Source organism: Myotis nattereri (genome assembly GCF_964212035.1).
Source record: "Myotis nattereri genome assembly, chromosome: 10".
NCBI lineage: Eukaryota > Metazoa > Chordata > Mammalia > Chiroptera > Vespertilionidae > Myotis > Myotis nattereri.
The window spans coordinates 83,718,863-83,735,067 of record NC_138085.1 but is presented as its reverse complement, the minus strand read 5'-3'; the positions used below and the strand labels follow the sequence as shown (position 1 = coordinate 83,735,067).

The following is a 16,205-nucleotide window of genomic DNA, read 5'->3' as shown; positions in this document are numbered from 1 at the left end:
TGATATCTAGAAATGTCTAATTCTGCCTTTACTCAATTAGAAGTCATACAGCCATACACTTCACCACATCCACGTGCTAAACTCCCTAAAACCATGCCTTTATGGGTGTAGGGAGAGATTAATGTTAAGATATAAAACAGGGGTCCGCAAACTATGGCCCGCGGGCCACATGCGGCTGCCGAAAACATTTATTCGGCCCGCCGGGTGTTTTTGCCGCCGCTGTGTGCATAGGAATTTGTTCATAGTTTTTTCTTAAACTATAGTCCGGCCCTCCAATGGTCTGAAGGACAGTGAACTGGCCCCCCCGTTTAAAAAGTCTGAGGACCCCTGATATATAAAGTCATGAGATCGTTTCTCCCAGCTGCGCCCCCGCCCCTCGCAGGGGAAACCCTGCACAGGAACCACGCAGCTTCATTTCCGCCTGGGTTTCAGGCTCACCGCCTTGGCGCCGACGGCAGCACAGGCTGGCGGCTCATCCTGACTGCCGCCTGTCTGCATCTCAACAGCCCCTTCCAGGGACGTGCCCCCGAGAACCCTGGGGAGGATGAGCGGCTCATCAACAGGAGAACAACACCCGCAAGGGGGCCGGCCTCACCGCCTTCATCCTGTCACTGTCTGACGGAAAGGCAAGCCCAGCGACTGCAAATCGCCAGGACACTTCAATCACCGGGGCCAGGGCATCGTCCTGCTAGAGAGAAAACGTGTCCCGGAAATTTTGCAATTTTTTAAAAAAATTTGTTTCTGTGAGGAGAAACTTATACAGGGGGGATTTTGTCCTGAATTTGTTTGACTTACTGCAGAGAGGAAATGGCCCATTAGCAGGACTCATGGGCAGGACCGTCTTGTGGGCGGGCAGTGAGGACAGCCAGGCCCAGAGGGACAGGCTCTGTCCAGAGCTTCTGAAGATGGCAGCGGGGGAGGGAAGGGCGCAGGACACTGGGTAACGGACACGCTGCGGAGGCCACACCACACATTCCCGTCCTGACCACTCAGCTTGCTCTGCCGTGCCCAGCGCAACCCTGTCCTCCTTTCAAAAGGTTCTCAGCATGACTATCCGCACCTTCCCGCCACTGCCCCTTGGATGTAAACTCCTGGGCAGGCGCCACACATCTTAGGTCCCCGCACCCCGAGAGCGTGCGGAGGCCAGTGAGCCTGTTGGACGGGAGGCCCCCAGTTCCACCCGTCTAACCCAGGGGTCACATGCACGTCCGGCAAAGCCAACTGCCTGAGACGGCCCGAGCTTCAGCAGGAGAGAAGGGTGCCCACGTCTGCATGTGTGTCAGAAACGACCCAGTGTGGTGGGGGCGGCAACAAGAGTGTGCTCAGCCTGCACAGGTCACCCTGTTCTTCCTCCTGGGTTCTCTCCTGTGGGCAGGTGCAGGGTGACTCCTAAGGTACACACGTGTGCTCTTATTATTTAAGGTGCTGTCTTTTTCGTGGGCTGAGTATGAAAGTAAACCATAACTTACTAGGCATTAAGTAGCCACTTAACCGGTATCTCTCAAATCACAAGAATCCAAAATCTGCTATTAGAAAAGTCTGGGACCCCTGAGTAGTAACTTTCTTATCTTCAGGATGCCCAGGAAACTTCTATTTAATAAATGCACACTCAGACCATTAAAATGTTCTGAAAATAAAATTTTCCATGCAAAAAAACAGCCTATGATATGCCAACTGGACAATAAATATCACTTAATTAAATGTGAACTTAGTGTAACCTGATCACTGAGATAGTCTTTCCTCTCGTTCTTATGAGACAAAGTGATGAAAAGCACCTGAGCTCTGCAATGAGGGAACCAGGACCTGGACCCAGCACTCACCGAGCACAACCTCCGCCTCTGACCTTAGTGTCTGACGAGGCCCCCGACAGGGATGCAGCTTCTCCCCGCCTGCCTCCTGCAGGGCCCACTGCTGCGCCCACTTAGACAGTCATTACCAGCAGCATCTTGTTCACTGTGGCTGCAATGCTGGAGGGCCCTTGGGATAAAAATAAATACCCCTCCCGGCGTTGTAATGGGCGTCCTTCTATATCTGTGGGCTGCTAGTGTCATCAACTGTTGGTTTGTATATATTTGTTTTACTTAAACCTGTCAACAAACTCCACATTTCAACATATAACTGAGGGGAAAATGCCACACAGATGATGAGAAACAGCAGCCTGTTGGTAGAGACAATGAGACGTGATCGCCACTGGGCCCTGCGGCCCCACCCGGATGCCGGGTTCCTGCCAGAGGACCACCTGCTGTGTGTGGACTGCGTGGCGCCAGCCCTTCACACGGTCCGTCCGGAGGCTCCTCCCGCCGCAGGACGGCTCTGCTTCTCTGCTGACACAGGCTGCTGTCTGCGCTGCTAGCTGCTAAGCAAAAGGCACAGTGGCCTTGGAGGCCCAGGGTGTGACCAAGGAACGAAGAGATCGACGTCGAGGCGGGGGCCCAGGCCCCTGGTTGTTACGGCAAATGCCTGCTGTCTGCCCAGCGCGCAGGAAAGGACGCAGCACCCACAGAGGCCCTGCAAGCCCCGCACCTCGCGCCTGGACACTGCTACCCCCGCGAAGTCCCACCTGCCGACAGTGCTTCTGGTGCTGAATGGAGCAGTTGGGTAAAACAGCAATTTGGTAAGTGAGGCTATCAAAACAGGAGATTGACAGCTATCTGCCTTTCAAAGCCTCTTTTACTGAATGAGACGTAGCTCAGAGTGTGAGCATGTAAAACGAGTATTCTATCAACAAAGCTGTCCAGGCCCCTTGGTCTAGGGTCCTCTGGAAGGTTCTGACCCTGGGGTTTATGAAATAGCTGGAGTGCCATCCCCTGGAATAGCTCCATGTGGCAGTGGCTAAGTGGGGTCTTGGATCACCTGCTGGTGGGGCTCCCCCAGGGGACACTGCTCCCCACAACAGAAAAGGCAGGGGAACCCGCCTCAGGAACCAGGTTCTGCAGTGATTTCTTCGAGGGGCTGGGGGGTACCTTCCTTGGACTAGAAATCAAGCGAGACTGGGGGCCCCTGCGGAGCCCTGGCAGCCACAGGGCCATGGAAGGTGCCCCATGCCATCCCGAGATCTGAATGTTCCGGGAATGCGGGGCTGCAGGGGCGGCACCTGAGAGGGAGTCCGCGATCACACTCTGCGAGGAGGCCGGGAGCGGGATTCTCACCACAGCAGCACGTAGTAACCTCGCAACACCTTCCACCACCGAGCCTCCCTTAGTAGTTCCTGGCAAATCCCTCAACGTCGATGTCATAGATTATTCTAGAAGGCGCTTACCTGGAGATCAGGATGTGCAGCTTGAATTCTGAAACCAGGAACCAATAATAAACTGATTATTTATCTCTGAAGGGGTATTTGCTTTCGGGAACCCACATCCCAGTAAGCTTCAGGTGCCAGCCCCATCCCTGCTGAGCGCTGGCCCTGCCTGCTCACGGTGCTGCCACAGCCATCGTCCTGCCCATGTGCTGGTTCTCTAAAGAAAGGCATCAGTTTTGATTTGCTCTCCGACTTTAAACAGTGATGCTCTAAGTCAGAATAAAAAGCCCTACACAGTCTCATTGCAAAGCCATTTCAATAATGCTGACTGCTCTTTCAAAATGGGTCTGTTTTGTACCTTAAAAGTCTATTATTTAAAATACTAGAGATTATTTAAGTACCATTCATGCACTGGGGGTGGGGGCCCCTCAGCCCGGCCTATGCACTCTTGTAGTCTGGGACCCCTCGGTGGACATCCCCTGAGGGGTCCTTAGCGCTGCTGCGGAAGGGGGAGAGGCTCCCGCCACCGCTGCTGTGCTCGCCAGCCCTGAGCCCTGCTTCTGGCTGAGTGGAGCTCCCCCTGTGGGAGCGTAATGACCACCAGGGGGCAGCTGCTGCATTGAGCGTCTGCCCCCTCGTGGTCAGTGCACGTAGCAAGTGGTGTTCCGCCGTTTGGTCAATTTGCATATTGGGGTTTTATTATATAAGATGACGCAGTCCAGCCAGCATGGTTCAGTGGTTGAGCAATGACCTATGAAGCAGGAGGTGACAGTTTGATTCCCTGTCAGGGCACATGCCCAGGTTGCAGGCTCGATCCCCAGTGGGGGAGTGCAGGAAGCAGCCAATCAGGGTTTCTCTCTCATCACTGATGTTTCTATCTCTCTCCCTCTTCTTTCCTCTCTGAAATCAACAAAAATATATTAAAAAAATAAAATATGACCCTAAGTAAACTACAATTGGAAGTTTCATTCCAGCAGACGGAGAGCAGCACCTGAGATCTGGTGGGGGGGACCCTTGGTGCAATGATGCACATGCAACTCTCCCACACGGATCATCGCACACGGACACCATGACTCCCCGCGTACTGCCCCTGCAGCCCAAACAGCATGAGAATCCAAAGAGCATAGTCCACCACCTTCGTAACGGGCCACGGTCAATTACAATCATTAGTCAGCCCCAACAACTCATGATTTCATGCCAACCACACATTTCAAACAGCGCCCAGAGGAACTTGCCAAATTGGTCTGTTCTCCAACTCTCCCCTTTTTATTGCAGAGCGACTGCTCCCATCCTGAGACCAACACTGCCCTATTGTCTCTTTAATGACAACGTCGTCTCTTTAGGCCTGGGATGCCTCCATCCCCCGAGTGCTCTGTCCCCTGAGCAGGGCGTCTCCACCCCACGCTCTGCATGATCACAGGTGGAACTTGGATTCATGAAATGTGTGTGTACGTGCACATGCAGGTATGTCCGTACACCTCTGTAAACAGGAGAGGCAAATCGTCTTCATAAGGGCTGTCGGCCACTGTAAGAAGCTGGACTGTTTCATGAAGTTCAGGTTTCCTGAAATGAACTGCTGTGACTCCAAAGGATCAACAACCGACTCACCCCTGATCTAGACACTCACTTGCTCCCCTGGCTCACCCCTGATCTAGACACTCACTCACCCTCTGGCTCACCCCTGATCTAGACACTCGCTCCCCTGGCTCACCCCTGATCTAGACACTCGCTCCCCTGGCTCACCCCTGATCTAGACACTCACTCACCCCTGATCTAGATACTCGCTCCCCTGGCTCACCCCTCATCTAGACACTCGCTCACCCCTGATCTAGACACTCACTCACCCCTGATCTAGACACTCACTCACCCCTGATCTAGATACTCGCTCCCCTGGCTCACCCCTGATCTAGACACTCACTCACCCCTGATCTAGACGCTCGCTCACCCCTGATCTAGACACTCGCTCACTCCCCTGGCTCACCCCTGATCTAGACACTCTCTCACTCCCCTGGCTCTCCCCTGATCTAGACACTCGCTTACCCCTGATCTAAATGCTCATCCCGACTCGGTTTCCTGAACGGCTTTAAGCCCGATGAAGAAGTGTGAGGAAAAAATATTCCCTTCATTCTGAAAGAGGTTTTGGCATTTCTCTGAGGGAAATTACAGAAAACTGGAGACAGAGCAGAGCCACCCTGAACACACTGCCCCAGACATACACACGGCCCTGGAAAGTGGGCTCCCATGGTGTGTCCCCTACAGCGCCGGCACTTCAGAGCAGAAACCCTCTCCGCATGGGCACAGATGACAGCTCCATTCATTCCTCTGTCCCAACAGGACAGGCACTAAAGAAAGGCCCTGGCAATTGACAGGTGAGACTACTACCCTGTCGCAGCCCCACTGGTCCCACAGCGCCCACCCCAGGAGGCACGTGGACTAAGCACCCAACGTCCCTATTTTAGCCAATAACAGCGCCTCTAGGTAGAGCATCCGAGCATTTGCCAAATGAGCGACCAGGTGTGGAACGTCACCTTCTGGATACAGTGCTGAGCTCATCAAATGTGTCCACTGAGGATCTCAGCCAGCATTTGTGACCCCCAAGCTGAGTAACGACGTGAGTGGAACAGAATCTAACATCTGATAGAGGTCAGAGGAATTCTTTACGACAGAAGTTAGACGGGCAAGTGGCCATTCTTCTCAGCACTGGCAGGAAAGACCTATTTATGGGGCCATCACTAGTGTCACCAACACGAACACCAGGAATTCCTGCCGAGGAATCGGCCCAAGTCACCGCGGAGGGTTGCTAGGGTTTAAGGTTACCGTTTTCCTCCTCCTCGTCGTCCTCCTCGTCCTCGTCATCCTCCTCGTCCTCCTCGTCCTCCTCCCCGTCCTCATCATCCTCATCCTCCAGTTCCTCCTCCAGTTCCTCTTCCTCCTCGCGGTCCTCCTCCTCGTCCTCCCTCGGCTCGTCCTCATCCTCCGAGTCCTCCTCCTCCTCGTCCTCCTCCTTCTCGTCCGTGTCATCCGACCCGTCGCTCTCATAGCGCTCGTCCACCGAGGAGCTGTCCGCCTTCACCGCAAACGGCTTCCTCTTGGGAGCAGGCTCTTGGGGCTGCTTATCCTGTGTTTTTCTTTTTTTGGCCAAGGGGCAGCCATATACACTGTTGGGGGGGGGGAGGGGAGAGAGAGAGAGAGAGAGAGAGAGAGAAAGAGAGAGAGAGAGAGAGAGAGAGAGAGACACCTGGTTACTGTCTTGGAATAGCAGAGCTTCAGGAGTCCTTGATCAGGGGAGCAAAGTTTAGCATGAGCGCGTCACACGGAGGCCAGAGGTACAGCCACGCCCGTGCTCGTGCATATACCACCATCTCACAAGCTGCTGGTGAGATTTTTACCAAGAAACCTGGCTTGGGTTTGTCTGGTTACCATAAACATCAGGTCTGACCTCCCAGCCCCTCAGTACTACGCTCCCATAATAGCCCAGGGCTGCACTGTGAAGCACTTGGGTGACACCAGCCTGTGGCCACACACAGTCAGTGACGTGCACTGGAAAAGAAGAATTACTCCCCCGCTATAAAGACATGTTATGAAACAGCACTGCATGGATTCGGATTTGTATAATCTCCAGACATGATGAATCTCTAGACATAGCGACCCACAACCACACAACCTCACTGTGCTGAAGGCCGGCCCCGCCCCCAGCACTGCAGAGCGAGCTCGGCGTTACTGGCAGTCACCACGAAACTGCTCGCATTGGCCCAAACCTGGGTGAGACCTTTCCAGCAGGGCTCACGCCTCTCCCTGCACAAAGGCAGTTTTCCAAAGCTGCTGCTAGTTACGGCTTTCTTCCTGGACACCCATGTCTGTCCTGGGAGAAGCAGGGCAGACGGAGAAGCCAGAGGGCTGTGGGCAGGCTCCATGGTCTAAACCAGCGGTTCTCAACCTGTGGGTTGTGACCCCTTTGAGGGTCGAACAACCCTTTCACAGGGTCGCCTAAGACCATGGGAAAACACATATATAATTACATATTGTTTTTGTGATTAATCACTATGCTTTAATTATGTTCAATTTGTAACAATGGAATTGGGGGTCACCACAACATGAGGAACTGTATTAAAGGGTCACAGCGTTAGGAAGGTTGAGAACCACTGGTCTAAACGAAGACGTGTGGCCTCCGCACTCAGAGCTCTGGGAGGGGATCTTGGCCCCCGAGCTTATGTCTGGACCTGGTATCAGTGACATCTGCATTCGGTCACGCCCGTCCAGCACATGGTCTAGGCACCTCCTCTGGGTGGGCTCTTAGCATCACTGGAGACTCAGAGGCAGAGACCCAAGTCCCCCCTCAGGCACCTCTGCCTGGGGACTCAGACAAGCCAGCACCACTGCTTTCGACCCACTCCTCACTGCTCCCCTGGTGCCTGCACGCGGCCGCACGGTGGGCACTCGGCGAACAGTTGTTGGATGAATGAACGACGTGATAAATGTTATGCAAACAGGCACTCTGTCATGAAAACAAGAGCAGCCAGTCCAGGAGCCAGGAAGGCCCCGCCAGGGTGGTGCTGGGAATGGCTCTGAAGGAGACACACACGCTGCGTGGAGAAGAGGCTCTTTCCAAACATCTTACGCAGAACAGAAGTTGCACATGGACATAAGAAGGGAGACGGTTTCAGAAACTAGACTAGAAACAGCTCTGGAGTCAGAGGACGAGGAGGCAGGTGGGCGTGGGGATGGGAGGTGGGGGCTGGGAGCGAGGCAGGCCAGACCCTGGGGACTGGCTGTGGGACTGCGGACTTCGTGCAGGGGACAGGGACTACTCGGCGTCGCCATCGCACCTGCACGTAAGGACGGCGTGGCAAGGTGCGTGGGCAGCGGGAGGTGTGAAGCTGGAGATGGAGAGCAGGATGCAGGCCATGCTGAAATCCCAGAGGCCACCTCTCTTACAAACATACAGTCAAAAAAGACCACTTATGACCAGAAAACACTGAAGAAAACAAATGCTGGTGCACAAGGCATGTCTCACATGAACTAAACAGAATGCTGAGATTCTTTTATGTGACTCTTACGTGTTTTGGGGAGCATCTGAGTCCACAACCCCGGGAGACGATCCGGCCTTGAAACACCGGCTCCTCGCAGCCTGCTGCCCGGTGATGCTGAATTACCTCCTGGCCACCAGCACTGCAGAGCGAGCTGCACGTCTCAGCCACGCCAGCCGCTCCTCTCACGGACGGGCTGGATGCGAGCGCCTTGTTCAGTGTCCACCCCGTGTCAGTAAGTTTAACAGTGAGTCTGTAGTTTTGCTCCTCCAGGGTCTGCCCATGACTCTGTGGGTCACAAAGCTTCCGTCACCTCTCCATGGCTTGTATCCTTCTTCTCAGCTCATCAAGACCTTGTCTGACACGTCTCTTTTGCATCAAAGCTGCCTGCACCGTGTGGTTCGCTAGCACAGGCACCAGGCCCACTCTTCACCCCGATCACCCAGGCGCTGGGAAAGGCGGTCATTGCTGATTCTCTGCTCTTCAGTGATGTTATTCAATGCCCCTCCTCAGCTGGGCAGTGGGATCCTTCTTTAGTGGCACAAATCCAGCTCTGAGTTGGGAGTTCTGCTGCAGTCTTTCCTCACCCAGACACTTTGCTTCCCCCAGATGTCAAGATGGCCCGCGTGCTGCTCAGGCCTCCCGTGGGGCTGCCACGTGCAGAGCAGGAGCAGGAAGACTCCCCTGAGTGTCACCTGCATTTGGTAAATCACTGGGTTCAAATGCTCAGCTGCTTGGAAGGAGCTGGTCTCCAACTTCAGAGCCTCTGCCGCTCACAGGCTCTGATGCTCAAGGCTCCTCTGTGTCCATCAGTGTAAACTGTCAATCAAACCGCACACACCTGTTCTGCCCTCTCCGATCCACTCCACCAACTGCCAGTGCCTGGTCCTCCTGTCCAAGCGACCGCCACACCCAAGCCCCCAGGACAGACTCCACTGTGTGTGTCCAACAGCCCGTGGCTCAGGAGCCTGCTCAGATCTGCATCCGTCCTGGGCTGAGACCAGTGGGTCGGAACATGTCCCAGCAAAGCCTCGGAAGACAATTTGGGAGCATGTGTGGGGAGTGTGGGCCCTCCTAAACCCATGCTCTGTGACCATCACGTCTGCCGATGAGGGGCCAGTGACTGCAGGCGAGCGCTGCCCATGAAGAAGGGGGGTGCCCCGTCCACCGCAGGGGCTGTGTGCGCCACACTCACCCTGCGTGTGGCTGTCTCTCCGTCTCTACACTTCCATGTCCACTCATGACTGCACTGGCTGGATCTCAAGTTCTGCTTTCTCCCTAAAGTCATTCCTGCTCAGTCTAGAATTCAGGGTCCTCTACCTTTAAGAACTCTGTACCATTCTCCAAGGAAGATATAAAAATGGGCAATAAGCACACGAAAAACAATGTTTTTAAAGGTGCCCACAACCTTGACAACAGACAAAACCAAACCAAACCAAACCCTGCACCATTAGACACTGAGCATCAGTTTTGTCAAGACCTTCTATTGTTGACTTCTTCATGTGTGCACTTTATCTCAATGAACTGTTTCCTCCTTGGCCCTAGGAGCCCTGCCATAGAAGTAACGACTCGAAATCCCCACATGCCAACACCCCTTCTGGCTGATTTGTTGTTGGTTGGTTAATCCTCACCCGAGGATATTTTTCCATTGATTATTATTATTATTTTTTTTTTGAGGGAGAGTGGAAGAGAGAGGGAAAGAGAGAAATACCCATGAGAGAGAAAAACATTGATTAGTTGCCTCCTGCAAGTGCCTGACCAGAGCCTAGGCCAGGGAGGAGCCTGCAACCGAGGTACCTGTCCTTGCCTGGAATTGAACCTGGGACTCTTCGGTCCACAGGCTGACACTCTACCCACTGAACCACACCAGCCAGGCTGGCTGATATTTGACATTGTGGCATGGGCCGACCTGTCTTAGGGTTGGTTCTATCAGCATCTGGCTTTCAACAAAGTGTGTGCTGTCTGTCCCCTTTCTGACTAAAGAAGATTCACACCCTGCCATTTCCACATGAGGACGCTGAGCAGGTTACGGTGAAATGACTCCAGCAATCCACGTCTCGGCAGGAAGACTGGCACATTAAACTTCTGTAGGACAGAATCTTTCTATGTTGGCTACAAGTCTCGGGTGGTTTACGGGCTACTGAGGGGTCATGCCTCTGAGCTAGCTGCTGGGAGGCAGGGCTCAGACCACGTCCCCGAACATCAGGACCTGGGCAGAGAGGAGCCTTGGGAGTCACTCTTCCTTCTTCACCTGGAAAATGAAGACACCAAGGCCAGAGACTAAGGGACATCCACGAGGCCAGCACTGGGCTGCACTTTCCGCCCACAGCGAGCGCCTCTTGTGCCAGGTGACAACAGCAGTAGAAACACATGGGCCAGGAAAATCACTTCTATTGAGGACGACTCACTGGTCTGAAGCATCTGACTCGTATTATCTTAAAGGGACTCGTCCAGGGAGAGAACTGGTGGAAACACACACCGCGCTGGTCACACTGACAACTGCATCAGCTTCCACTTCAATCTCTGCATGTTTGCAAGCTGACAGCCCTCTCCCTCAGAGCGGGGCCAGGTCAGCTTTCCGGGCACAGCACAGACTATCTGGTCTGTGCTTAGCCCAGACAGAGAATTCGGTGCTTGAGGCAGCAGCTGTGACTACATCACCAACAAGAGATTGTTCCACTTTATAACTGCAGTACTAAGTACCTGCAGCAACACTTAATACTGTAGCAACCCCAGTATTGCAGCAACACTTAACACTGCACAATTACTTATTACTCTAGCGACACCTAATACCGCAGTAACATCACTGCAGCATCACCTAATACCGCAGTAACATCACTGCAGCGACACCTAATACCGCAGTAACATCACTGCAGCGACACCTAATACCGCAGTAACATCACTGCAGCGACACCTAATACCGCAGTAACATCACTGCAGCGACACCTAATACCGCAGTAACATCACTGCAGCATCACCTAATACCGCAGTAACAACCCTGCAGCATCACCTAATACCGCAGTAACAACCCTGCAGCAACACCTAATACCGCAGTAACATCACTGCAGCAACACCTAATACCGCAGTAACAACCCTGCAGCAACACCTAATACCGCAGTAACATCCCTGCAGCGACACCTAATACCGCAGTAACATCCCTGCAGCGACACCTAATACCGCAGTAACATCACTGCAGCAACACCTAATACTGCAGTAACAACCCTGCAGCACTTAATACTGCACAATTACTTATTACTCTAGCAACGCCTAATACCGTAGTAATAACACTGCAGCAACACTTACTACTGTAATAACACTGTAGCAATGCTTACTACTGTAGTCATGTTTAATGCTATATATAGTAATACTTAATATAGCAGGAACACCATAAAGCTCCTGAAGTTATACAAGTATTACTACCCTGAATTACAATAATTAAGAAGGAAGAACTGAGAAGCAAGCTATGTAAGAATTTATGATTCTACCAGTTACATCTTTGCCCTGAGGGTAAATACATAAGAAAACACATAAAAACAAAGTGCCAAAAATTTCCTACTCTTTCTCAAATACGTATGACACTCCCCTTTTTCAGATGCTCTACAGTGGTTCTCAACCTTCTGGCCCTTTAAATACGGTTCCTCATGTTGTGACCTGACCATAAAATTATTTTCGTTGCTACTTCATAACTGTAATGTTGCTACTGTTATGAATCGTCATGTAAATATCTGATATGCAGGATGGTCTTAGGCGACCCCTGTGAAAGGGTCATTCGACCACCAAGGGGGTCGTGACCCACAGGTTGAGAACCGCTGCTAGCACAAGATATTTTGTCTATGGTTGGTAAGCAATTATTCAATTGTTAAATATTTAAAATGCTGGTAGTTGAAGGTTGGGATGTTTACACAATTAGCGTGGGGATGGAAGGGATGCATGAGCATTCCAACTCAAAGAAATACGACCATATATAAATATATGTTTGGTGTACACCATTTTAATATGTTTTTTAAATTGATTTGAGAGAGAGAGAAAAAGGGAGAGGGAGAGAGAAACATGGTTTATAACATGGAGATGCTTGTAAAAGCCTAACTGATTTCCAACAGTAAGAGAAGGATTGTGCAAATTATAATATCACCACTGGATGGACGTTAGCTATGAAAATATTTAATGACATCGGAAAAGGCTCATGTATAATGCTAAGTAAAAATTTAAGCAAATACAAATTTACATCTATAATATGAGACAAGAAGCAGCAAAAGTGCATGAAGATCAAAGACAAACATCTAGCAGGGGTGACGCGCTCGCGGCCAACGCCACGACGATTCTCAAGGTGGGCACGGCGACATGGACAGCAGACACTAATCAGAAGCTGCCCTTTCCTCTTATTATTCCTTTTTATAATTTCCAGCCCTTATTTAAGAAAATGAGAATTTATCTACCCCTTTAATCCTAAGTCACCTTTGCACCCATACAGTATTTCTTTTAGCTTCTCTTGCTAATAAAACACCCTGGGAGAATTCGTTGAGAAACATGTAAAGCAAATTTTTTATCTGTTCATTTTCTGAAGTGTTTAAAAAACTTAGGACCCTTCTCCCTTTCCTGGATGAACGGCAGGCCAGCAGCCTGTGCCACGTGCCTTGAGTCTGGCCCATGAATGGCCCAGGGCCAGAGACAGGGACTAAACACAGTAATGCTGAGTCCTGGGTGGGAGGGGCTCTGAGAGTCCCAGCCCCAAATCCACTGCCTGCACCACCCTATGTTAGAAATCAATCAGGCTGATTTAAGCAGCTCTGTGACAGGAGCAGGCTCGCCCCAGGGAAAGCTCAGTACATTAGCACTCAGTGTGTGTGGCCTTATTGTAATAATCTGATCAGCATCCAGACGGGCTGGAGAAGAGGGGCCTGGGCGAGGGGCACGGGCCTGGGAGTGGGGAAGCTGCGATGACTGACAACACAGTCCCGTGCCCCTCGCAGATACTGCTGATGAGGTTGCTGTCATTGTTGCAGAGATCGTGAGAGGGCAGCGAGGAGGAGCCGGAAGCTTCCGCAGTCCTAGTCCACGTATGGTCAGTCCAATAAAGCCGGACACCCCGACCCCGTGTCTGCATCCCACACCCTCTGCCCCTTTGAGGGGTGGAGTCTCTCAGACCCAGTGCCAAGTAGCTGCTCCATCATTTACTCGCCGACCTGCCTGTGACTGGAGCATGAACTACAGCTGGGACCTGGCTCCTGGACAGCGCCCGGTGGTCATCTCTGCCTCCCGGCCCTCAGCTCTTTTTCCTGCTGGGGTGGGAAGGCTGGACTGGGCGGCTCTCAGGATGGACAAATGGATGGCATTGCTCACGCCCCCCTCCCCCTCCCTGTCCTGTATGAAGCTCTCAGGTCGGCTCTAGGGGCTCCAGGCAGTCCAAGCAGAAGCACAACCAGCCATCGGATGGGCTGAGGGGCGAGCAGGTGATCTGAGCACATCACTGATCATCATGCGTTATTCATGAAGAGGATTTCTTCCGAGATACTCTCTCCTCCCTAGAGTTTTGGGAAATGGGCCCCTTGCACACGGAGCTCGTCTCTGGCGGTGTCAGATGCACTATTAGGTGGTGTTCACAGACCACAGAGTGGCTACTATGGTACAGGGGGTGGGTCTTTTAAAAGCAATTGAATGAGACAGGTGAGCTCAATGCTTCCCTTAACAGGAAAGGAAACTGTGTTCATCTTAATGACCCAGCCGAGGCCAGGCAGTCCACTCCGGTGAGGGATGCAAACGTCCAGGCTTTCTTCAGTGGAGCTGTTCTGGCCCTTTGTTGCCTGTGCTCCTGGCCAAGGGGTCTTCTCAGGCTCAGGACATACACTAGGCAGGGCCTGGCGGGCAACTCTGAGCAGCCCAGAGCCTCTGGACCTTACCTATGTGTGTGACCTGAGCCCATGAGGGCTCTGGGGGTCCCAATGTGGTCCCCAGCCCTGAACCCACCACACCAGGCTGCCCCTCCTTTCCCCAGAGAGCACTGCAGTGCTCCTCATCATGTCCTTGTCGGCCTCATAATCTCGTGTGAACAGAGTGGAACGGAAGGTGACACTGTCCCCAGTGAGACGTCGCCCTCCATGGCCGCTGAAGGCCTCGGGGCCGAAACGGGTGTGCAGCCCTGGGTCCTGGCTGGGGCTGCAGGCTGAGGTGGAGCACGGGTCTAGCTCTGGGTCTGCCAAGTCTGGATTCACGGGATGTAGAGGTTCCTGGGCCACAGTCGGATCGTAACGAGGGGACAGGGACTGGAGCAGATCTGTGAGGTAGTGTCTGCCACCAACCACCTCTGGGGCGAGGTTTCGGTTGTCACTGCACGCTCCTGTGTTGGTTCCCGGTTTGTGCATGCTGTGGGCTTTGTTTTCTAGAATGAGTGCCCCTTCTCCCTGTCACCTGAGGACCCCATGTAACCAGGTACCTGCCCTTTGCTCACAGGCCTGTTCCTTTGGGCAGTGGTTCTCCCACTTGGGGACAATTAGAGTCCCCTGTACGGGGTGGAAACAGGCTGCCGGGCTCTGCCCACACCTTCTCATTCAGCAGGTCTTGGCTGGGCCCAGAGTTCGCCTTTCTAGAAAGTTCTAGGTGACACTGGAGAACCCCTGCCTTCGGGGAAGCTGACCAGCCTCCAGCTCCAGGCTTGGGCCTGAGCCCAGGGTGACCGTAACTGCGGGTCAGGTGGTTGGACTGGCAGGAGTGCAGCTCCAAGGACAGCGACAACAGCTTCTCAAAGGGCCTCGCTCTTCCGAGAGCGTCTAGAAGGCTCCCTCCGGCTCCTCTGGATGTTGGGGGGCAGCTGTCAGGCCAGGCCAGTCTTTGCCAGGAAGAGGTGAGCACACGGAGCCAGGGACTGCAAGATGGGGGCCTGTGGCGAGCAGAGCCTGGTGCGGGTGCCCGCTCACGAGAGACCACGCTGCATCGTTTCATCCCGTCTGAGGAGGTTTCACTCATCGCAACTGGAAACACCTAATTTACATGGAAACTTCCTCAGATGAAAACATGAAGAGAGCGTTTTCTTTCCAACTCCACTGGCAGCAGGAAGAGGAGCTGGAGCTGGGCTCCCTCCTGTGCGGAGCCTGACACTGGCAGCACCATGTCCTCGCCAGGACAGGCCCAGGACAGGCCCAGGACAGGCCCAGGACAGGCCCAGGACAGGCCCAGGACAGGCCCAGGACCCTGCGACCACTCCTCTTCTCGGCCTGAGTGTGTGGGATAAGGGCCAGGTGCACGTCCCGCGACGCGGAGCGAGGGACTGGCCTGCAGGGCTGGTCACCACGTAGGTCCTGACTAGCTGCCGGGGCGCAGGCCTGAACAGACTCCGGGTGGCGTGACAGGCTCACACTTCCAGTCCCGTCCACGCTCCCCACGATCCTCAGAGGACGGAGCCCGCAGTCCCGCCCGGCAGCCACTGACTCAGGGCCGGCCTTCCTGCCCATGGGAGCAAGAACCAGACCAGCAGAGACCCACACTCGAGGGAAGGCGGCTCGGTCAGGGCCAGCGGCTGCAGGTGCCTGGCAGCTGCTGTGCAGTCACCCGTGGGGCCCTCTCCTCCGACCCCTCACGGCCGCCTCAGGACCCCTCTCCCCACACATCAGACCTGAGCAGTGGCGGCCGTGTTCCTGCCACAATCCCAGTGCAGACGGCACATGTCACAAATGAACTGTGTGTTTTATGGGTGGGTCAAACCCCAGACGACAGCTGTACGTACATCAACTAGTGCTGTGCATTCTCTGGGCATTGAAAAGGCATTTTTACACATCAGGTATCTGAAATACCCATGTTCCTTGTCTTTCAATGTGGCCTTATTTGAAAAATATATTTAATTTTATCAAATGTTAAGAATATTTCCTGAAATACATTATATGTTTTGTTTTGCAGTTTTAAATGCCTTGACTCGGTCACACTCTATTCTAAAGTGCCCAGACAACCTG

At 53.2% G+C, this 16,205-nt stretch overlaps 1 protein-coding gene across 1 annotated transcript in view; it reads right to left on the bottom strand.

Annotated features, from left to right (window-relative positions):
• Nucleotides 1-16,205, bottom strand: part of MYT1L (myelin transcription factor 1 like) — a 296,451-nt gene that overhangs the window by 70,689 nt on the left and 209,557 nt on the right. Inside the window, exon 9 of the mRNA XM_081100618.1 lies at nucleotides 6,056-6,396. Coding sequence (XP_080956744.1) covers nucleotides 6,056-6,396 — 341 coding nt within the window. The remainder of the gene's footprint in view (nucleotides 1-6,055; nucleotides 6,397-16,205) is intronic.